Raw genomic sequence first — 25,104 nt, 5'->3', positions numbered from 1 at the left:
CCAAGAAAAGACCGCCTACTATTAGGAAAGGTCGCATATAAACAAACATAAAAATTAATTTTAATAAGTTTATATAAAAGGAAGTTAATCGAAGAGGCCTATAAAAGGCGGAGAGATATAAAATAAATCTATAACTTTGTTAAGCAAAATTAAGAAAGAGAGTCTATACTCTCTTCGACACCAACACTTCCGTCTAAGGGAAGGGTCGGCCATTTAAAAGTGAAAGAGAGTTCATACTCTCTTCGTCACCAAAATTAAATAAAAAATTAAATCAAATTAATTCCAAAAACTTGCTAAGCTAATGATAAAGCTTCCTGAATAGCGAAGGCTAAACTCTAGAGCAAATACATCACCAAATCGTGAACAATAACTCCAGAATCAACAGCGTATCCATGTAGGTCTAGCCGGTGGCACGACAGAGGAAAAATTGAGGTGGTGTTGACAAGAAGTACTGGAGTACCTGACCACAGATGGCGCTGTTGTGTACACCCCCACCTGTATAGCGATCGCTGGCGTATCCCGACCGTAGATTTCTGTCGGGCAACAGAGTTGACAGCTACATGATTATCGGGTAAGATTAATATTGAAAATTCAATAATAAAATAGAATTTCTATACTCACATGATGTTCATATTGGAGGGTTTATAATACTGAGCCTCCCTCCTAAAGGAGGATAGTGATCGCTAAAGTCCCAAGGGACTTTTTAGCAATAGGCCTTCCCACGACCAATTTAAATATATAACAATATTACTATAATGTGCGTTATTTTTGGGATAACGAGCACCACAACTCTTCAATGGGTTTAATTTGTCTTTAATTTATATATTCAGTATTTACAGATTACCATTTACTAAGTCTTGCCTGCCTATGAGAGTAATTTCTTGTAAGCTTTAGTTTTAGAAATGTTGGCATTATAATGGTTCATCTTATACTTCAAACACTCTACCAAAAAGAGCAACCGCTTTCATATGAGCTAAATTAAACAAACGTACAGTAACACTTTGACATTAATAGAAAAGTATTTTGAGACTTCAACCATTTGTACCAACACCATAAATCAAAGTATAGATTATGTAGTATTGACATGTGGTATTCTAGAGACATGAAAAATTACAGGGTTAAATCAAACTTCTCACATTCGCCATAATTAAATATGGAACTCATCATTCAAAAGATTAACCAAATTTCCCAACTTTGAGAGATGGAAATTAAAAGTACCAAGAAAGTCAGAACGCGAATCATCATATCTTATAAGTGACATACACAAATTACCAGAAATAAAAGATTCTAAAAATCTGACAATGTAACCAAAATCAGCAATGATGGAAGACAAAAAAAAATTTTTTTTCATCTTTTACGGCCAAGAAGCACACAATTGAAGAATACTGTATTAGCAATGGGACTCGCAGGCATGAATCAAAATAATACAGATACTAAAAATTTTGCCATGTAACAACTCTGTTCAGTAATGCTGGATGACATTCCATCAAACAAGTCAATTAAAAAATAATAATAATAATAAATAAATAAATAAAAGATTCATTGAAGTAATTACAGTTCTATTACATAAAATTCCATAAACAAGTTTTACCATACATATCTACAGAACATAGCTATAATAATGCCTGCAATATATGAAATACAAATCCTACCGAAATTACGAATTACATACCTTTAATCCAAACATAAGATGCTGCAGCCACAGCGAACACTAGTAGAAACAGAATGAAAGCAAATGTCTCTAAATTATTTGCAGTAACTCTGCTAACACCATATAAGATTGTCCTTAGTAATTTTCCCTGTGCAGTATTGAAGTTTGTACGAAGTACATAGCACACACAGCCATTGTCAGGAGCTGGAAATAGAAAATAAAACTGCTTTGTATCTGTGTAAAGGAGTAATACATAACATTAATAAATCAAGATAAAGTTAATGCAACTACTGTACAGAAATAGACTCACAATTCCATTTAAAAAATTACATTCTTGAATGTGCAAATGTTACTTTATTCTAATCCTATACACTGAAAATTCTATTGATCAAATTAAAAAAATAACAAATGTGGTTAAGAGATGTCTAGGGAAAATGCCTGTGTAAAATAATAAGTTGCTATTCTGAGAATTATGATATTACTGGATATCAATCAATATTCTCCGTTCACAACTCTTGACAGATAAAAGCCTACCTGCAACACATCCTATATTCCACCTACCTCTCAAACCTGTTACAGTTTTGCTTGGTGGTGTATGTTGTACAACTTTAGTCCCTCCAAATAAAATGTGAAGTTTCGAATCGTTAGCAAGGTCAAGAGGACGATCCAAATCAGCTGATTCAAGACTTTCTTTCATTTGGGGGACAGATTCTCCTGAAAAATTAATCAAAAACATTTTTCATACCTTGCAAATCCTAAAGGAAGATATACATGCATTAAAAATAAAAAATTCTCAATGAGCACTATATAAATTTGTATGGACAAATTTTGAAGATAATAAACAAAACAATTACATAAAATTTCATGGGATCGGAATAAAAAAATCTAACGAAATTAAAATCTTATACTGTCAACAAATTTAAAGAGATCACACCAAAACATGTCAGTACATACCTGTTAACATGCTTTCATCTACAACACAAGGGCCTCGAAGTAGTAAAAGATCACATGGTACAAGATTATCATTTTGGCTACGACCTACACTCACAATATCCCCAGGAACTAATTGATCTGTCATTAAAGAACGCCATCTTCGATTACGATATACCTGAAAAAGAATAAAATTCTTTACACATTTACTTAAACCGGTGTAAAATTTTACATTGTGCTACAAAAATCAGACTTCTAAAAATAAAATATCTTACTTCTATGAACCTCTCATGATGTTCAGATTGCTATCATCTCTGGAAGCTTGGAATGTAAATGTTACACCTTAAAATTAAGAAATTTTCCAATCTCGTTCCTTCCAATATCCAAATGCTTCTACTAAAGCAATTAGACTTATCAGCATCTATCAACAATGACATGCTGCACATGTTGTATACATTTATCAGTTTCAAAGTCAACAAGGGAGTGAATATGCATGTCCTCCACAGATTCCAACCAAATTATTTGTCTGTTTTTATACAGCACTTGTTTTACAGGGGTTTAAAGATATCTCCTCAGGATTTGTTATCAATCGTTGCATTATTGTGCATAAAATTTGTTTCAAGGTGATCATTATCTGCATTCCCTGTCTCTCGTGCCAGGGAAAATTTTTTCTAACTTCTAGGAAATATGTTTTACAATCATATTAAAGTTCACAGTGTAAAAGAAATACACTTTTAGTTCAGGGGAAATCTGGACTGGGCTAGACTACTTGCTTACTGAGCGAATGATGATGATAATGCCACTTCAGCCTTTGAATCTGCTACAGTCAAAACAGAATGGGGATGACCATAATATCATAAACTTCCTCCCACGTTTAAAATATAATTATTTAAACCTTTCTTACACCAATTTAATCTGGGTTATTACAACTGTGGAAAGAAATAAGTTTTTAACCTTCCCATCTTTATCACAATAAGCTTTGTAAGCAACATGTTTAAATAAACAGTCAGATTGCATGAAGACTTATGAAAATAGCTCCGGGCAGAGAAATAATACCCTTTGCAGCAAGCAAGAATTGAGTTGATAAATTTAAGATATAGATTTGAAAAACATAAAATTTCTGGGGGAATTGGCATCTGCAGACAAAGAGGCAGCACAAGCATATCAAGTAAGATTTACAGAAATCATTAAACAAAGCTAATAGGGTAAAAAATTGTGTCTTTTGCATGACTCGCTACAGTCATCATTAAATGTTCTTTGCAACATCCACCACCTTTTACCAATTCCCTATGGTTTATGACATCCTCTCATTCAAAGTGCATTTAGCTCTTACTAATTCTCTCTCAAAACAAAATTCTTCCAGAAAACATAGTACAGTACAATAATAGCATATAAACGTATCTTCAAAGTCTTAACTAACTTCTACTAACAATGGCATTTGTGAAAATGCTTTTCCAAGCTCAAACCTGGCGGGATTTGATTCAAAACAAGCTTGAAATATATGAAATACCCACTCAATGCTACAGAATAGTAGTACAAGACCATTTTCATGAAGTTCCTTTTCCAAGCTCAAACCTGGAGGGACTTGATTCAAAACAAGCTTGAAATATATGTAATACCCACTTCATGTTACAGAATAGTAGTACAGTAGGGTCCCGAATTATGCGAGAATTTGGTCGATTAATGACCTCGTGTAAATGGAAAATCGCGAATTTCGAAACACAACTAACAGAAATAATTCCATTGTGGCCATGGCAACCAGCAATTTGCCTATTCAAATGTGTTTACTACCCATTTCCAATACTTTCTTTGTACTATACTGTATTTCTTTATAATATCAAATTGTTTTTGTAAATAAATAAAACATTTAATATACTTTAAAGTTCTAATAACTTGAAAAATGGTTAAAATTATAACCAGGATAGGTGTAAACACCATATATTTCCCGTTACAACACAACCCAAAATACAGACAAATTTTAATGTTTGTCATATCTATTGTATAATACAACTGGTGAATAGCAAAACCATCACTCTATAGACTAGCTTGTATGATTGAAAATCCAGAATTATCAAAATAAAGGCGATTTTATATCATGCGTTTCCTAAACACGCTAAAAAGCAGAATAGAAAACGACAACCAATGTTTTGTTTACGTTTAACTCTGATCACAACGAAGAAACAGACGCATTTATACATCTGTGTTTTTGAATTGACAGCAATTTTACCAAGTATAGATTATATGTTGAATTTGTTATTACCAATGTTCTAATTATTTTTTATTAGAACTTTCAAATAAATGAAATGAATGCCATTTATGAAATGTTTTTCTTTATGATGCCGCCTGAAACGGAAACCTTCCATTTGTTTACGCTCCATCTTCGATCATAATAAACAAACGAATGCATTAAACACACATGATCTAAGTCATAACTAATGATATTACAAACATTTAGTAAACATTATGTTATTACAAATATTTTACTTACCGTATCCATATAAATTCCTAAATTCGTAGCAAAGCTGGAAATTTTTTTTTCCTTATGCGTTTAATCCACAATAGCAAACTGCCGCTAATGACAGAGTGATAACTTACGATAATTCTAAACTGTTACGAAAGATAATTGTCCTTTCCATATCCAAAATACTTTTCCTAACTTCAGTTATAAGTCAACTTGTACCCACCTTAATTATGGACCCATATGCAAAAAAGGTAAAGAAGAAAGTACTAGGCCTATTTTTAAAGTCACCGAACAATTAGGTTACCGCTATAACGTTCGATGAGAGAGAGAGAGAGAGAGAGAGAGAGAGAGAGAGAGAGAGAGAGAGAGAGATGGTTTTAAAGTACTAAACAATAAATATGATAGGTTATAACACATTGGTGCTTATGTAATATTAACTGTATAGATGGTTTGAATAAGTTAAGAAATGGTGTAAACAATTCTTTGTTATTGTATTCGCGCGGAAGCTAGACATCAGCTGATGTGATCACAGCCAAAAGTAAAACAAAAATAAGTTAGCAATACTCGATTTTTAAAACACACCCGAAATTTTACAACATAAGTACATGTTTTATTATAGCGCAATTGACATTTAAAGAGTAAAAATTTTCTGGAATAGAATGGTGTTTCCTAAAAAATAGTGGTTTGCGGACGAAATCGGTTACCGTATTTTAAGCTATGATTGAAATGGATGTATACACGGTATAATTTTTTCGTTTTGTAATTAATTGACACTTCAAGAAAACCGATTTTGGTTTCTTCATCTATTTGTAAGTATTGTATAACGAGAGAGAGAGAGAGAGAGAGAGAGAGAGAGAGAGAGAGAGAGATTATGACGCAGAAGGTTACAGACCTAGAACAGGGGAGGATGAAGGGGGGGGGAGTGATGAGATAGGCTGGGTGGACTCGCAGGGGAGTCGGTAGGAGACGGGGGAAGGGGGGATTTGGTTGCCAGTGGCTAAAAATAGATTCTGAAAGACGGTAAAGGGAAAAAAGAATCCCATCGAATAAACAGAATAAGGAAAGGGAATAAGATCCAGAGGAATAATAGATATAATGGAATGCAAATGACTAGATGGTGTTAGTTGTGATAAGAATAATTTAGATATTTGAAATAAGAGTGTCTGAGGAGGTATAGAAGGAATTCGTGATAAATATAGAGGAATATCAAAGGATACAGTTAGTTTGCATTAAAGGGTTTGTTATCGTTTATGGGCAGTGAATAGCCTAAACTTCGGTAACGAGTCGTCAATATTTTGTCATATTTTAAACAGTATACATTTGATTTGCAAACATTGGTTTTGTAGAGTAGACGGTAAAATAAAATCTAGAGAGAGAGAGAGAGAGAGAGAGAGAGAGAGAGAGAGAGAGAGATTTCTGAGAGAGAGAGAGAGAGAGAGAGAGAGAGAGAGAGAGAGATTTCTGCCATCAAATCTCTCTCTCTCTCTCTCTCTCTCTCTCTAGATTTTATTTTACCGTCTACTCTACAAAACCAATGTTTGCAAATCAAATGTATAGCCTACTGTTTAAAATATGACAAAATATTGACGACTCGTTACCGAAGTTTAGGCTATTCACTGCCGATAAACGAACCCAGTCTACTCGTGAAAACCTTGAACGCCCAGAGGGAAAAATAAGGCTTTTAAATATACTGTACTAAACAAAAATAATGCTTTAATATACCATCATTAACACTACCATTACAATTATCGTAAGGTTGGAGAAAGATAAAGATTGCCGAGAACGTAACCACATTTCTGTTTACATTTTGTCAGCTGGACTCGCACAGTTAACAGTTGATTTCATTGTTGATGTGGAATTTTATCCTTAAATAGGCTATTCATTATGAAATTATGTTAATGAAATGTAATGTTAATATTGTTTTGTAACATTTATTATAAATCACCGTATTTAGGGCTACCAATATACTTAAAAAGACAATAGATTTGATACATTTTGTAGTGCTTGACTCGCGAACTTTGAACAGCCTCGTGGATACAGAAAATTTATTTTTGAAAAATAGCGATCGTGGAAAAGGGGAATCGTGTAATTCGAACACGCTTAATTCGGGACCCTACTGTACAAGGTCATTCTCATGAAGTTACCCGCAATACTTATTTCTATAGGAGGTGAAGTAAAGCTAATAGAGTTGGACAGGTAATAATTATAAAACAGTTCCACTGGTGGATGAAGAGGTACTAAGAAGAACCTTTAGTACTGTGTGATATACCTCCAAATGTCTGTATTTATTTTGTTTACTAGTTATGTAATGGGTTGTTCGGAAATTATATTGTAATGGTAGTTGGTGTCTTATGTAAATAAACAAGTGAGAGTTTTGTAAATACCTTTCTTCTGTATGTATGTAACAAATATTGTTAGTCTCTGTTTAGCCGTCAATTTGTATAGTAACCTCTTATTAAAGAGACCTATCATTGTTCGTGTTTCTTCGCCAGCCTACAAGAGATTAAACAAGTACCATCTACAATGGACCATGGAAAATATAATGCAAATGATGCCTATCACGATATATTCCTCACAATATCATATCTTATAATGTTTTCCTCAAGTACAGATTAGCTACGATAATGACTTGAAGAGAAAAGATTACCCAGAAAATAAAAGTTTCTAATACATTACCTAAGGATTTTTAAAACTTTGAACAGTTTTCTCTAATTAGCAAACAATATTATAAAATATTCTAGCCAGACCCACAAGTCAAAAGTTATAGCGCTAACCCAGTTAGTCATAGATGCAAGTTTAAATACTTACATGAATCATATATGGTTTTGCGCCCATCTTACGAATTTCAGACATATTGCGGAGTTGCTGCTGAACAAGAGTGCACTCAAATATAACAAGCATAAATAAGGTGAATAATGAATAATACCAATATTCATCTAGACACCACAGTCCTACACAAAATACCTGAAAAATGAGAAATAAGAGAAAGTTTAACAATATATACAGAATTTTATTCTTTCACTTTTAATATATTATTTCCAAATCACAGATAAAATTAAATTCCAATGCTTTACAAGAGCCTATTCATAAGGCAAGGCTTTGTCCCTTTATATTAGGAAACATGCCACTAGTAAACTCGAGTAAAAATTATCACTATTTAAAATCTTTTAGAATATAATCTCAAAAGTTAATATTCTTATATACAAAAGTAGAGACTGGTCCCTCTCCACTGAAGAAGGAACAATTATTTCTTGAAATTAATAATGATTTTTTATATCAAGTTGAAAAAATGGTGCATCTACAGTCATTTCTGGTTGAGTGAAAAGTTAATTCTTTTAAAGGGTGTGAATATATGTATATGTATGTATGTATATATATATATATACTGTATATATACTGTATATATATATATATATATATGTATATATATATATGTATATATGTATATATATATGTATATGTATATATATATATATATATACACATATATATGTATATATATATATATATATACACATATATATGTATATATATATATATATATACATATATATATATATATATATACATATATATATACATATATATATACATATATATGTATATATATACATATATATATGTATATATATATATATATATATACATAGATATATATGTATATATATATATATATATATGTGTGTGTGTGTGTATATATATACATATATATATATATATATATACATATATATATATATATATATATACACATATATATATATATATATATATATTTATTTTGGTTACCTCAGGTGTATGAGGAAAATGGAGAAAGTGTAAGGAATAGGCCAGACTATTTGATGTATGTGGAGGCAAAGGAAAAATTAGTCATAATCAGAGGGGGCTCCAATGTAATATTAACTAGCCTCTCAAAGGATCCAATAAATCTCTAGCAGTAGTATTTCAATGGGTGGCTGGTGCCTTGGCCAACCTATTATATATTTGAAATGACGGCAATGTTTGCCTATCCACTGCTGTTTTCATTATACAGTAAATAGACCCGAGAGATAAAATTCCTTACATCAGTTTCTTTTAATTCAAATTATAAAATCAAAATTTTCAACTTGCGGCAACATAAAATATTGAAAAACAGATGAAGTTAGAGTAACATACTAATTACACTTACTTGGAATACAAAGAACGGAGCTGTTGCCCTTTCTTTAAACAGTTCTACGAACTCTGGTACATCCATCTGAAGACTAGAAAGAAAATAAATTATGAAAAATATTTGCAGGAGCACAAGTATTTTACAGCAAAAAAAAAAAAAAAAGAGCCACATGAAAGAAACACATTACATATAGTGTAAAAGAAATGTACATGATTTAAAAGTAATTTGTATTTGTCCAAACTACAATTCTGAGACCTTTCACAGGCATATGATTTCAACGATGCTGGAACAACCTTTTACTCTTTTAATGAGGTAGTGGTAGTAGGTGGCGGAGTCGGTTAATCTTCACTTTGACCTTCACCTCAGAGGCGGGCATGTAATTTGAAGGTCTGTAAGTTGTTCCTACACCTTATATAAACCTTGACTTTTAATAGGAGTCTCAACCTCAGGAGGTCAGAAGACCTTAAAACCAATCTGGCTGGTTTACTAACCTAGGAAAAAAGCAAAAGGGATGACTCCTATTAACCTGAGCATGAAGATGTTAGAGGTGTTAGGCTAGATCACTACCAGGAGACTAGAAAGCAGTCGTCGAAGAACCTATACAGCATCCGTAAAATAATTATACAGTAATTTCTATTATTCCTAATTATATAAATCTTTGTTTTTCTTGTTATACTGCCCACCTCAATCATCCTGTAAGTCAAAGGTGATGTACACTGAACGTCTAAATATGCAAGGTATGACACACTATGACGTACTGTATGCATCATTTACTGAACTGTACTAATATTAATAACATGGAAGCTAAAACCATTCATATATCCTACCTAACAGTACAACACATGGCCGTATATCACACCTGAGGGATATTTCACTAAAAAACATCCTCACTTTGATTTTAGACCCTCCTCCTTTCTTCAGCCAACCAATGAAGACTTTGGGATTCTTACTTTTATTCCTAATTGTGTAAAAATATTCATGTGTGTTATTACATTACCATGCAAAATTACACCACTCTCTTTAGCCGACGGTGACATTTCCTACGTGAAGCATTACTCTAACTATCCCCCCAGCTTAGAGACGTAGCTATCCTCACATCTCACAACACAACCAACCGAGATTTACAATTCTTGTCTTTATTCGTGATTAACAGGTATTTTAGTGTGGTTCTATGTTGGCATACATGATCAAATCACACAAAAAGCATTCTCTGAAGGGAGATGTAGCTGTGTTGCTCTCACACCCTGCTTCTATCCCACAATGCCACCCAAGACACAGCCATGCAAATTGTTGAGAACTGCTGTTTGGTTCAATTTCATCACAAAATTATATCTAAAATCACGCCAAATTATCTCTATGCAATAAATAATGACATGAAACTGTCTCAATCGATTTAAATCTTCCCCTTATTTTTTTATAATATTCTAAATTCCTACATCATTTAGTTGCAATGCACAGATCTTAAAAAAATTCCTTAATATCAGTAACACCGATCACATTTGTAACACTTGTGTGTGAACACAATGAAAGGCAAGATTTATTTTTCTATTATTCAATTCCTTATTTATTCAACTATCATATCTACAAAATAACATAATTTTCATTTCTTAGATATATAATATATTTCATGTTAGTTTTGTCCATTGTCTTTGAGAGTAGAAGTAATTATTTTCATTTGCTGACATTTCTACGCAGTCTTTGACTTATAAAACTGAACTGAATAGTTCCTATTTTCAAGCACTTGAAATACCAAAAAGAAAAAAAAAATATCCAGTTCATAGTTCAATGGGAACCCAGGTCACATAAGATGGAGCAATAAAAGAATGAAAGAACATATTTGTATAATGAACCAAATCTCTCTCATCGTATGCCTAGTAATTAGACATTATAGTAGATTTATTGTTTCAAAGGACACACACGGATATTTCCTTTGCATTTCTGTACAACGTAAGGACCGTTACCGACGAGTAGTTTTATATCTTTCGATGGCTATCTATCATGGAATTATTACTCAATCACATAATCACTTCGCTATTCTTTAAAGTAAAATAACATAAAAAAAAATAAATTTCAGAACAATTATTCTACAGTATAATCACTTCACAATGAATAAAAAGAATTGTTTGGTTGTTTATAGAAAATTACAATAATAAAAAACTTATGAAAAATTCATTCTGTAATTAGCAGTAAAAAAAATAAAGATGGAAATGTAGGTTATCAGAGTACGTGTGCATGTATATCCGATGGTAACAAATCTTGTAAGCAACTAATGAAGATGATCTGCTGCCTTGTAGTGGAAGGGTTAAGGGTCCTCCAACTGTCAAGTGGGTGAGGCCTAACCACCACCCATCAGGCAACATGTTTACCTCATTAAAAGTTTAAACAGACGTTCCTGCTTCACTGAAATTAATATACTCCTACTAAAGGACTCAGGTTTGTTTGTAAAGTTAGGTAAAATACAAATTACTTTTAAAAACTGAATTTTTTCAAACAGCTCATACCAAGTGAAGTTTCACAGGGAAATTTAAAGCAAGGTAAGCATAAAGTCCATGAACATCCAGAGAACAGGAAAACTAAAGGAAGGTATGGATTAGCAGAATGCAATGTAGACAAAAACTAATACAATACAATAATCCTGTAAAATTCTTGTTATTATTATTATTATTAAATGCTAAGCTACAACCCTAGTTGGAAAAGCAGGATGCTATAAGCCCAGCGGCCCCAACAGGGAAAAATAGCCCAGTGAGGAAAGGAAATAAAGAAAAGTAAAATATTTTAAGTATAGTAACATTAAAAAAAAATATTTCCTATAAAAACTATAAAAAAAAAAAACTAACAAAACAAGAGGAAGGGAAACTAGATAGAAGTGTGCCCGAGTGTACCCTCAAGCACGAGAACTCTAACCCAAGACAGTGGAAGACCATGGTACAGAGCTTATGGCACTGCCCAAGACTAGAGAACAATGGTTTGATTTTGGAGTGTCCTTCTCCTAGAAGAGCTGCTTATCTGCTGAAGAAAAAAGGTAGATCCTAAAACTGTAAGGACTTTTTATAAATTTTAAACATCTCTACTTGCCAAATGAGGAAAGGCTTTCCTCAATTTTAAAATTATAATATATGCGAGGAAACATTTAGTCTTACTTAACTCAGACTTGTTATAACTAGACACTGAAATCAAAATGTGACTTTTTCTTCTTTCTAACATTGAAGGCCAAATCAAAGGTAGGTTTCTTTTGTATGGAAACAATATTACTGGTCATGTAATTGAGTAAACTCTCAAGCCACAAAAAAAATATCTGTACTATATTCAAAAGTTTAAAAAATAGTCAATTATTCTTTGCTTCCATTAACAGTGATCTATACTTTCTGAATAGTTTAGAATGCAATGATCATGAAATACTAGTATTTATGGTTATGAGCAGCAAAAATATGCAAACCTGAATAAAAGAAAATATTTTAGTGTGAAAACAGGTCATCTGTCATGATGCCAATCTTGAAAAATTCAATAAATGATCTATCCCATGCCACAACATCAGTGCAAATGTTTATGACTAATCTAGAGAATTAGTATGGCTTGTGGTAGCCTATTGGAAATTTGGAAATCTCCTTCTCGTAATCTGAAAGATGGGAGTTCAAGCCCCATAGTTTCTAGTTTACTGTGTAGCCTCATCATCCTTGTGAGCTAGCAAGGGAGGGTTTAGTAGTTTACAAGTCTAAATGCTGAGTTATGGGCAGCCATTGCCTCGTGCCCTTGTTCCTAACTTGAGTGGAGAGGGGGCTTGTATGTTGATCATATGTACAGGGACCCTGAACAGGAAGATCGTTAAGGAACGTTCCTGGCTGTCTCTGTTCTCTCCAGCAAACTCGATATTCTGAGTTTGCGAGGAGAGCGAGGAGAGGATGAACGATGAGGAGGAGAACCTCTGTGGAGATGTGAGATGTTCTTGAACGGTGAACCACTGACGAACGACGATAAGCTGCTTGTTGATGAGTGGGCGACAGATAAGGCATCGGATAACTAGAACCAGCTGGCGCGAGGAGTGTTGAACTGTCAAACGCCGAGTTGGGAACCAGGTGGCCAGCAGCGAGGTTGGCGAGAATCGTCAGACCGACGGTCGCTCCAAGACGGAAGATCCTCTGAAGAGGACCGTTCAGCAGCAGATGGTGATGAGCCAAACAGCCGTCACTTTGCCAAAGGAGAACGTCTGAGGCGACCAGGGCTACAAACTCTGAGAAATTGTTGACCACGAGGGCGAGCTTGCTGATCAGCAAGCTGGTCTCTGACAGTCTCCCAAAGAGGTGTCCTCTATGGGTGGTCCCTCTCGCGGACGAGAGAGGTGATCACCCACAGGAAACACTTGCCTTGGACTTTGCTCCACCCCCAAAGGATGATCAGCACGCAGTCTTCGGCAACGGTGGCAAGAGCGGAGGATGAGGCAGGGCCATAGTCGACAGGCGGGGGGTAGCAGAGGACTCCTCAGGGTCAAGAAGATCAACACTGAAAAGAGCAAACGGATCACCCTCCTAGGCGGAAGAACGTTGCCATTCTGCACCTCGCTGAAGGAGTTGCAACAAAACCTCCTTTGAAGAGGGGACAGACAATCCTAGGGATGGCCACACCTGTAAAATATCAGAAAGTATTACAGACTCACCCGAGGAGAGAGGCTTTGCTAGGGAAAGCAGCCTTGTCTCTTAAGAACCGAGGTTGTCCAGGAGTTAAGTGTCCTACGCTACTGTTTGACGGTTCCCCAGAGGAAATCGGCCGAACAGTAGCTTCGGAAGAGAGCCAGGGGACGGAAGAAGCAGCTTTGGGTTTCTTCTGTTTCGAGGAAGACCTCAAAGGAGAAGAATCCCTTTTAGCCTTCTTCTTCCGCTGTCGCCCCAAACCTTTCCACTGGGAGGCAAACCACTCCCGGCATTCAACACAAGTATAATCCGTATCATACCATTGCCCCTACAGGCGGGACACAAACAGTAAAGATCGGTGTCCGTTGAGGGCTTAAATGCCCCGCAAGAGAGGCCCTTAGTTCCTGGGCATGTCAGCAGATTAATGGCTATCAAAAATTTGACTAGGGGAAGAACAGTAACAACCATTCTCCACCCGAGCCAAAAGCAAAGTGAGTAACAAACACAGGTGTATGAGTTTGGGTGGTTAACCCTTTTTAAAATTCTAATGGCTCCTCTTTCAGCCTAGCCGAAAGTAATACCCCTATAAATAACATTGGTTTGTACTTTAGTTACGGAACAAACAAGAAAAGTCAAAGGCCAGTAAAACAGTTGGGAGGAGAAATGTCCACCCTCTACGAGCCAAAAGGAAACAAAAGAGGTGTGTGTGTGAGCGGGCTGGCGGCTAGCCAGCCTATCGCCCCCTAACTAGCAGTATGGTAATTTAAACCTCGCTAAAAGTCTTATGGCTACCTTCCAGCTTCCCCAAAAGTATAATCCCTATATATACAGTGAACCCTCGTTTATCGCGGTAGATAGGTTCCAGACCCGACCGCGATAGGTGAAAATCCGCGAAGTAGTGACACCATATTTACCTACTTATTTAACATGTATATTCAGACTTTTAAAACCTTCCCTTGTACGTAGTACTGTTAACAAACTACCCTTTAATGTACAGAACACTTAATGCATGTACTACAGTACCCTAAACTAAAACAGGCACAAATATTAAAGGCGATTTTATATCATGCGTTTCCTAAACACGCCAAAAAGCACGATAAAAAATGGCAACCAATGTTTTGATTACGTTTATCTCTGATCATAATGAAGAAACAAACGCATTTATACGTGTAAAGCTTAGTTTTTGCATCGATTATATTGATTATACAGTAGGTTGATTTTGTTATTACCAATGTTTTACTTAATTTTTCTTAGGATTTCTAAATGAAATGTTTTTAAAGTACGCTCCATCTTCTATTGTAATAAACAAACGAAGGCATTTAACGCGCATGATGAAAGTGATAAATAATGATATTACAGTAAAAGCTTTTAGAAAATATGTTATTACAAATATTATTTACCGTATCTATATAAATCATACAGTACATACATAGCAAAGCAGGAAAACAATTTAAAAAAAAAAAAGAGAGAGAGAGAGAGAGAGAGAGAGAGAGAGAGGAGAGAGAGAGAGAGAGAGAGAGAGAGGGGGGGGGGGGCCTTGAATGCCCTGATAACCCCCTGGTCCATCGGCTGAATTAATGACGTGGTGTTGGGTGGCAGGAACTCAACCTGAATGCCCTCATGCGACAGATCAGTTGCGTGTCCACCAGCGTTATCCATAAGGAGAAGGATCTTAAATGGCAAGCCCTTCTCTACAAGATATTTGCTGACTTGCGGGATAAAACACTGGTGGAACCAGTTGGAGGTCAGCATCTTCGTAATCCATGCTTTTTGATTATGCATCCAGTACACGGGAAGGAGATTCTTATTTTTATTTTTCAAAGCGCGAGGATTTTTCAACTTGTAAATGAGCCTCGGCTTTAGCAAAAATCCAGCAGCATTGCCACACATTACGAGGGTAACACGATCTTTGAAAGCTTTAAAGCCAGAGGCTTTGGCTTCTTTGAATAGGAAAGTTCGCGACGGCATTCTCTTCCAAAACAAGCCGGTCTCATCTATATTAAACACTTGTTTCGGCTTGTATCCACCTTCAGCGATAATGTTCTTGAACGTCTCGTTCGCGTAAGTTTCAGCAGCGGCAGTGTCAGCGGAAGCAGCCTCGCCATGCAGGGAAACGCTTTTCAGGCCGAAGCGTTTCTGAAACTTCGCGAACCATCCTTTGCTGGCAGAAAAACGTTGTTTCTGAGGCTGGGAAACAGTGGATGTCCCTGGTTGAGGTTCATCTACATCATCTTCTTCTTCAGCATGGTTGCCATCGTCGTCTTGAGGTTCCTTTGCCGCAAAATTCTCATATAAGCCCAAAGCGGAAGCAGCCTCGCCATGCAGGGAAACGCTTTTCAGGCCGAAGCGTTTCTGAAACTTCGCGAACCATCCTTTGCTGGCGGAAAAACGTTGTTTCTGAGGCTGGGAAACAGTGGATGTCCCTGGTTGAGGTTCATCTACATCATCTTCTTCTTCAGCATGGTTGCCATCGTCGTCTTGAGGTTCCTTTGCCGCAAAATTCTCATATAAGCCCAAAGCCTTGGTTCGGATGGTGTTCGTATCCAAGGCTATGTTCTTCTTCCGGCAGTCGGCAATCCAGACTGCTAAAGCACCTTCCATGCGTACTATCGTTTTTATTACGCGTGGTAACGACTCGCTTCGCTGATCTGCTAAAGGTGATGGTAGCCGTCTTTCTAATGTTCGCCTCGTCCTTCTTGATGTAGCGAACGGTGGATTCGTTCACTCCAAAATGGCGGGCTGCAGCCGCGTAACTTCTGCCTTCTTTTAACATATCGAGAAAAAATTCAACTTAAAACAGTCACGCACAGCACAGATTAAGGTTCACAATAACGTAGCAGCATCTACCGGCGAGGAGAGCGGCGAACGAAGTGGCCGCGAAAAGATGCTGGAGGTTGGAGAAGCGGTCAAAGCACCAATCACAGGCTAGATTTCAAAACTGGGTTATTATTATTATTATTATTATTACTATCACAAGCTACAACCCTAATTGGAAAAGCAAGATGCTATAAGCCCAAGGGCTCCAATAGGGAAAAATAGCCCAGTGAGGAAAGGAAATAAGGAAATAAATAACTGAAGAAAACAAATTAACAATAAATCATTCTAAAAAAAGTAATGTCAAAAGAGATATATCATATATAAACTATTAACAACGTCAACAACAAAAATGTCATATATAAACTATAAAAAGACTCATGTCCGTCTGGTCAACAAAAAAGCATTTGCTCCAACTTTGAACTTTTGAAGTTCTACTGATTCAACAACCCGATTAGGAAGATCATTCCACAACTTGGTAACAGCTGGAATAAAACTTCTAGAGTACTGCGTAGTATTGAGTCTTATGATGGAGAAGGCCTGGCTATTAGAATTAACTGCCTGCCTAGTATTACGAACAGGATAGAATTGTCCAGGGAGATCTGAATGTAAAGGATGGTCAGAGTTATGAAAAATCTTATGCAACATGCATAATGAACTAATTGATCGACGGTGCCAGAGATTAATATCTAGATCAGGAATAAGAAATTTAATAGACCGTAAGTTTCTGTCCAACAAGTTAAGATGAGAATCAGCAGCTGAAGACCAGACCGGAGAACAATACTCAAAACAAGGTAGAATAAAAGAATTAAAACACTTCTTCAGAATAGATTGATCACCGAATATCTTAAAAGACTTTCTCAATAAGCCAATTTTTTGTGCAATTGAAGAAGACACAGCCCTTATATGTTTCTCAAAAGTAAATTTGCTGTCAAGAATCACGCCTAAAATTTTGAAAGAGTCATACAAATTTAAAGAAACATTATCAATACTGAGATCCGGATGTTGAGGAGCCACCGTCCTTGACCTACTTACAATCATACTTTGAGTTTTGTTAGGATTCAACTTCATACCCCATAATTTGCACCATGCACTAATTTTAGCTAAATCTCTATTAAGGGATTCACCAACCCCAGATCTACATTCAGGGGATGGAATTGATGCAAAGAGAGTAGCATCATCTGCATATGCAACAAGCTTATTTTCTAGGCCAAACCACATGTCATGTGTATATAGTATGAAAAGTAATGGGCCAAGAACACTACCCTGTGGAACACCGGATATCACATTCCTGTACTCACTATGGTGCCCATCAACAACAACTCTTTGAGATCTACTACTTAAAAAATCAATAATAATGCTAAGAAACGACCCACCCACTCCCAACTGTTTCAGTTTGAAAACAAGGGCCTCATGATTAACACAGTCAAAGGCAGCACTAAAATCAAGGCCAATCATACGAACTTCCCGACCACAATCAAGAGATTTCTGTACTGCATTGGAGATTGTAAGAAGGGCATCACATGCTCCAAGGCCTTTCCGAAAACCAAATTGCAAAATAGGGAATAGATGATTACCTTCAGCAAACCTATTAAGACGTTTTGCCAGAAGACGTTCAAAAACTTTAGATAATATGGGAGTTATGGAAATTGGGCGGTAATCAGTGGGACTTGAGCTACCACAAACACATTTACATAGAGGAGTAACATTACCAATTCTCCAACAAGTGCTAAAAGCTCCTCTTCTTGCTAACTTGCGTAAAATAACAGATAACTTTGGAGCTAAGAAATCTGCTGTCTTTATAAAAAACAAAGGAAAAATACCATTAGGGTCTACACCTCCATAAGCATCAAGGTCCAACAACAGAGCTTTAATCTCACGAGATCGAAAAGCTAAACTAGTTAGTTTAGCCTCAGAAAACAGGAATGAGGAAGTTCAAGTTTTTCATTACTCTGTTTACTGTCAAAAACATCAGCCAAAAGGGTTGCCTTTTCCTTTGGACAGTGAGTGACTGAGCCATCTGGTTTAAGTAAAGGAGGAACTGTTGCATCTACACCAAAGAGTGCAGATTTAAGGGTAGACCACCATTTATGTTCCTGAGTTGTACCAGAGAGGGTTTCTTTTATGATTAAATTGTACTCCTTTTCAGTTGAGGCATAAACTCTCTGAGCAAAAGCTCGAAGCTGAGTATAGTTGTTCCAGGTCAAATCTGATCTGTTACCCTTCCAAAGGTGATAGGCCTCCTGCTTCTCCAAATAAGCACGTCTACAATCATCATTGAAACCACGGTTTGTCCTTCATTCGGTACCTTAGCACACGAGAAGGGATACGCCTATCAATTATGTTGACTAGATTCTCATTCAAAGGGACAACAGGATCTACACTATTATATAATTGTGACCAATTCAAGCACAAAAGATCATGCAAAATCCCATTCCAGTCTGCTTGGGATTTCATATAAATTTTACAAGAATATGATATATCAGGGACAGGCTGCTCAGTCTTCACTAATAATGAAATCAAGGCATGATCAGAAGTCCCGACTGGAGAACCAACCTTACTAGTTATAACGCCAGGGGAGTCAGTGTATACGAGGTCCAAGCAATTACCAGACCTGTGAGTAGCTTCATTTATGATTTGCTCACAGCCTGATTCTGAGGCAAAGTCTAAAGCTCTTAAGCCATGGCGATCGGTAGGAGAGATAGAACTCAACCACTCCCTATGGTGAGCATTAAAATCACCAACAAAGACAAACGAAGCCTTTCTATCATCTTCTTGTATCTTAGCCATAATGGTAAGAAGACAATCAAAGATAGAATCATCCATGTCTGGATTCCGGTAGATTGAACACAAATAAAAGTTGTTATGCCTGCCACAAACTTTTTATTACCTGAATCTCATGACATCCACATTGATAGCAGGACTTATGAGAAGCAGGGTACTCGGTCCTAATATACACCGCCATTCCCCTGGCCCCTAGGAATGGAATCACGTTTCAGCATTATTGGCTTCTTAAAACCAGTTATAAGGAGCTCAGATGAGTGCCTCATATTAGAAACCAAAGTTTCTGAGCACAAAAGAATATCATACTGTCTGGACGCAACTGTAAGGTCTCGGATATTTGCATGAAGACCACGAATATTGCAATACAGAAGACGACATTGACGAAATCTAGGACGTACTGGTCCCGGATTTTGCTCAATGTCTCCAGACAGCATAAGAATTAATAGAAATAAAAAAGACACATCATACTTAAAAACTAGATTAACAAGAATTAAAACAAAAACAATATGTACAGAATAATAATAAAAGTGATTGATGATATCCATAGACTATAGTAAAAAGTCGGAAAAACTGGTCAACATGGAGGAGCCGATACACCATGCAAGGCTAAATACCCTCCAGGATAGCCACTTCAACTGAAGGGAGGACAGTAAGGATGGTTTTGAGAAGAAAAAATCAGAAAAAGGAAAAGACAACCTCTTGATAAACCACCAGGCATCCATGGCCCTTCTATTAAGCCTGCCCAACACACCATTTCAAAAAAACAAGAGGAAGAAAAAAAAAAAAAAAGATAGAATAGTGTGCCCGAGTGTACCCTCAAGCAAGAGAACTTAACCCAAGACAGTGGAAGACCATGGTACAGAGGCTATGGCACTACCCAAGACTAGAGGACAATGGTTTAATTTTGGAGTGTCCTTCTCCTAGAAGAGCTGCTTACCATAGCTAAAGAGTCTCTTCTACCCTTACCAAGAGGAAAGTACACTAAACAAATTGCAGTGCAGTAAATTAACCCCTTGGTGAAGAAGTGTTAAGTATCTCATTGTTGTCAGATGTATGAGGAAAGACGAGAATATGTAAAGAATAGGCCAGACTATTCCGTGTAAGTGTAGGCAAAGAAAAAATAAGCCGTGACTAGAGAGAGGGGTCCAATGCAATACTGTCTGGCCAGTCAAAGGATCCAATACCTCTCTAGTGGTAGTATCTCAACGGGCGGCTGGTGCCCTGGCCATCCTACTACCTATAGGCCAACCTACTACCTATCATCTATCAGCACTTGAACCAATCACAATCCGTCTTACATGCTACGTAGTAGTTACCAATTCAAATACAAGGTACTACGTATACAGCTTTACGTACGCTATTTTACGCTTGTTTTGTTGTAGGATATGTATGCTTATTCGAGATGTGATTTTTGCAACAAAGAATATTATTGGATGCAGTACTACGTACGTATACATACAAAAGATTCATGGAAAAGATGCACATCCATTACATTTGTAGTAGTAGCCATCAGCAGCCTTACACCATTCAAATAAGGTATGACTGCATCTGATTTGCGTTTCATGTTCGATTTAATTTTACTACGTACTGTACAGTATACTGAATTATCGTATGATCACTTTCTCTTTTCCGTGTTTTATTTCTTTCTGCACTGAATTATATGTCATATGTAATGCAATGAACCATCAGTAAGAGCAGATATTACTAATTACAGTATTAATGGAATTAACGAAATACGTATTTGGGGTCTTCATATATCGCGGGGTATTTTCGAAATTTCCGGAAAATCCGCGATATGTGTATACTGTATGCATGCGTTATGAAAAAAATCCACGAAGTGGTGAATCCGCGATGGTCGAACCGCGAAGTAGCGAGGGCTCACTGTAGTAGGGTATGTATTCAGTGTCGGAACAAACGGAATTTTATGATTTCCTGTATTTGTTTCAAGAGACAAGGTTTGTCCACACTTGAGAAGGCCATCAACAAAGTTACTCTTGCAAGATATGAGCTTGACTCTGAAGTCATCCCAGTTTTGAGCTCTTCACCATAAAAAGTGCTTCATTGTAAATGAAATAGTAGGAATATACAAATGAGAGAGAGAGAGAGAGAGAGAGAGACTTAGACTTACTCATTTTTCCCGTATATCCTCTCCGCTCCTGCTAAATCTGAATCTTCCTGATAGCCACGCCATTCTGCATATGTACGTAGCTGGAGATCAATTGGAAAATGTAGCCCTTTAAATCGTTTTCTTTCTTCGCCATCCCACATGTACTTTGTTTTTTGGAAAGTGAACCATATACTTTCTGCTTCATCTTCTTTACTAGTCTGTAAAAGAAAAAGCAGAAAGCAAAGTTGAATCCGCCATTTTTTTCTAAGAAGAGATTTCCACTATATGATGACCTAATATTTATGAACACATGACTAATTTCTAAGCTACAAAAGATAATTTAAAAGTACATTCTATACCTCTACTATGGCTAACACTGTTCATAAAAACACAAAATCTTTAAAAAAAATGAGCAATGAATAAGCGATGAAATACAGTATGACAAATTTTAAAAGTAATTTGTATTTTCCTAGCTACATTATAATAATCCGAGTCTTTAAAGGCAGAGAAATGTTTTCAGCATTGCTGGATCCATTGAATCATTAACAAGGTACAGTAGTTGGTTATTAACAGGTGGTGCAAGGGAGAACCCCAACTTACCCACCCGTCACAGAACAGCCAATTTTGTCCTTAACCCTAGGACTGAGAGGGGTGGTCAAGGTGGGAAATTTAAATCACTGGATTCAGTTGTGTATAGGTTGAAACAATGTAAACTATGTTTAAGGTTAATTTGTTGTTATATGTATGGAAACCTTTGGTCCTTTAAAAGAGGGAAAATAAATCATTGGTGGGAGGAAGTCCCCCAAGAAACCAACTGGAAGGCTCCTTCTTTCCTGGATAAGTCATCAATCTGGGTCACATATGAGAATAAGAAAAGTAATTCCAACAACCCCTAACACCTAATCTTAGGGATGTTAATATTGTTAGGCCCTTGGCTAATACTCTCTTAAAAGGAATTTAGTACTGTTAATCTCCCTAACGGCTAATCTTAGGGACGTAAATACCATTAGGCCATGGGCCAATAGTGGATTGAAAGGAAGCCAGTACTGTACAAGCAAAGGGAAAAACTATCTCCCTATCAGGGAGTTAACATTGTCAGTGTCAAACCATGCACATCAAGAGAAATATTTGGTAAGACACCGCCCCTTCTTAAGGAGGATGGGGGAGTTGTTCTTGGCAGATGTAGTCTGCAAGAAAGGTACTTCATCGCATAACACGTGTAATGGCAGCAGCTACTGCATCCCCTTGAGAGGGAAACAAGAAATAGGTAGAAGAGCCTCTATCTCTCTTCGAGACTTATGCTAAACATGTTACGTCAGGAGAACCACTATCAGTTCCAACACTTTTATGTGAAAAATTGCAAACTGAGGGGACCATTCCTGAGCACAAACGTCTCCTTTAAATGACCACCCTAACCTGACCTGGATGTGTCTGTATGAATAATCATGGTAACAGGGGGAGGGACCAATGGGACTGACCAGGCCAAGCAATTGCTATCGGCCATAACCTGAGAATTCTATTGCATAGACTGGGTGACTGAGCCTGACTGTCTCAAAACTTTTCAACACAGTCCTTCTGTTTTTTAACTTTGTATCAACTATTAAGGCAAACTGAAAAGGAGTCCACATCTCCAGTTACCTCCTGGCAGAAAAGTGGCTCGAAACCAAGGCTTTGACCTTGTTAGACTTCTTCACAGAGATGCTTTATAAGGCTAGTGTAGATTTCACCATAAACCATGGCGACTTAACCCCCACTGAATATTCTTCTGGAATTCGTATAAACTTTCCAAGTTGATAAAAAACCCAAAGTCCATAAGAGCCTGCTGAACCTGAACGTGTATATAAGACATAATTAATTTCTTTTTCTTCTTTCCCACCATTATTCCTACATTAAGGGGTTGGTTCACTGATGCGCCCTTTCCAATGCCCTCTATCAAAGGCATCCTCTTCCACCATACCTCCTCTCCATATCAACCTTCAACATATCTCACCATCTAATTCTATACCTTCCTCTTGATCTTCCCCCCAAACATTTGGCTCTCAAGCTCTCCTTACTTCCTCCCCACCATCCATCGTCAACGCATGCCCACACCATCTCAGTCGTGACACTCTTATCACCTCTGTAAGCTTTACTACACCTGCCATTCTTCTTATTTCTTCATTTTTCAATCTCTCAAGCAGTGGTATTCCCATAATTCACCTCAGCATTCTCATCTCTGTTCTCTCAAGCTTTGCTTCCTCTTTTCGTCTTAGATCCCATGTTTCTGATCAATACATTAACACTGTTCTTATTACTGTGTTATAGATCTTTACTTTTAGTTTTACAGGCATTTTCTTATCACCTACCACTCCTACTACCTTCCTCCACTTATCCCAGGCTGCTTTTATATTATTCTCAACTTCAGTCTCATATCCTTCCTCCTGGCTTATTATAGATCCCAAATTGTTTCACCTGTTTTATAACCGAGCCTCTACTTTCATGTGGGGCTATCCTGTCCCTACCTTCCTTACTGCTCACCATAGCTCCAGTCTTATCCTCATTTACTCTCAAGCCATCCATCTCCAAAGTCTCTTGCCAATCTACAACCCTTCTCTGTGCAAGTCTTACTCATTTTCAGTGGTAATCACCAATTCATCTGCATATAACAACTCCAGCAACTCTTCACTTCTGATCAGGGTTTCTGTTGCCCCAAGAGAGGGGAAGATGAAAAATGAAAGGAGCAGTCAATCTTTACTTTCATCCCAGTATAACATGTAACCTCCATCCTCAATCTGAAGCTAATGGTCCTGTGTGAGGAGCCGAGGCAGCTATACCACTTGCTGTGCAGCCACTACAGGTCCTATCAAAAAGGTGTCTAGGCAGTAAAATTGGTCTTTTGTTTCCAGATACCTGCCTGGAGTACCTGCATCACAGAGTTTTGTACGAAAACCCAAGGTTGGGCCGATTCCTCAGACATCATGAGCTCTAACCCAAGATCTACACAGGGAAGAAGGTGAGGGTGGTTAGAAGATGTCTGGTAAGACTTAGTACAGACAGTCTTCTTCTTTGGAGGTCAGGAAGCATCTAAAGGCTCAGCAGTAGAAGACCAGATCAAAGGTACAGGGTAGGACGAGAAGGATGGCAAGGTCATTTCTTCTCTTAGCCAAAGGTCATTGTCAAGAATTTCTCCGCTGATGGCAAAGACACCGCAGAAGGGGAGGATCGAAGAAGGTCTCTTTCAGCAAGCAGATACTGGTCAATGGATGCCACATCCAGTGCTCCCTCTGCAGGTGGTGCAGTAGATGAAGAAGGGACTGTAGCAAAAGTCCTAGGGGTGCTAGCATTGGCTAAGACCTTCAACAACTCTGCAGAAGGAACCCCATCGATACCTAAGGTGGTCTACAAGGCCCTTCGGTCCAGGTCCCTGAAATCGTCATTGTCAGCTACTACAGCAACAGGCTCACTTCCACCAGAAAGGTGGGGAATATCACCTTCTTTGGGGGATGATGATAAAACTGCTTCACCTGAAGCTTGCCCCGGAGGCAGATCGGAATTACTGTACCTTTCTTCTTCAGTTTTCCTCCAGAGGACTGCTCTACAGGA

The 25,104-nt window shown here is 37.1% G+C and overlaps 1 protein-coding gene across 1 annotated transcript in view; it reads right to left on the bottom strand.

Moving 5' to 3' along the window:
• LOC137640140 (endoplasmic reticulum transmembrane helix translocase) overlaps nt 1-25,104 on the bottom strand; it is a 141,701-nt gene that overhangs the window by 94,409 nt on the left and 22,188 nt on the right. Inside the window, exons 3-8 of the mRNA XM_068372632.1 lie at nt 21,544-21,740; nt 9,211-9,283; nt 7,851-8,006; nt 2,606-2,759; nt 2,213-2,365; nt 1,673-1,855 (exon numbers count right to left, since the gene is read on the bottom strand). Of these exons, the coding sequence (XP_068228733.1) occupies nt 1,673-1,855; nt 2,213-2,365; nt 2,606-2,759; nt 7,851-8,006; nt 9,211-9,283; nt 21,544-21,740 (916 nt within the window). The remainder of the gene's footprint in view (nt 1-1,672; nt 1,856-2,212; nt 2,366-2,605; nt 2,760-7,850; nt 8,007-9,210; nt 9,284-21,543; nt 21,741-25,104) is intronic.

Source organism: Palaemon carinicauda, chromosome 4, assembly GCF_036898095.1.
Source record: "Palaemon carinicauda isolate YSFRI2023 chromosome 4, ASM3689809v2, whole genome shotgun sequence".
NCBI classification, from domain to species: domain Eukaryota; kingdom Metazoa; phylum Arthropoda; class Malacostraca; order Decapoda; family Palaemonidae; genus Palaemon; species Palaemon carinicauda.
Note: the sequence above shows the minus strand (reverse complement) of the source record. Positions and strands in the feature narration are given on the sequence as shown.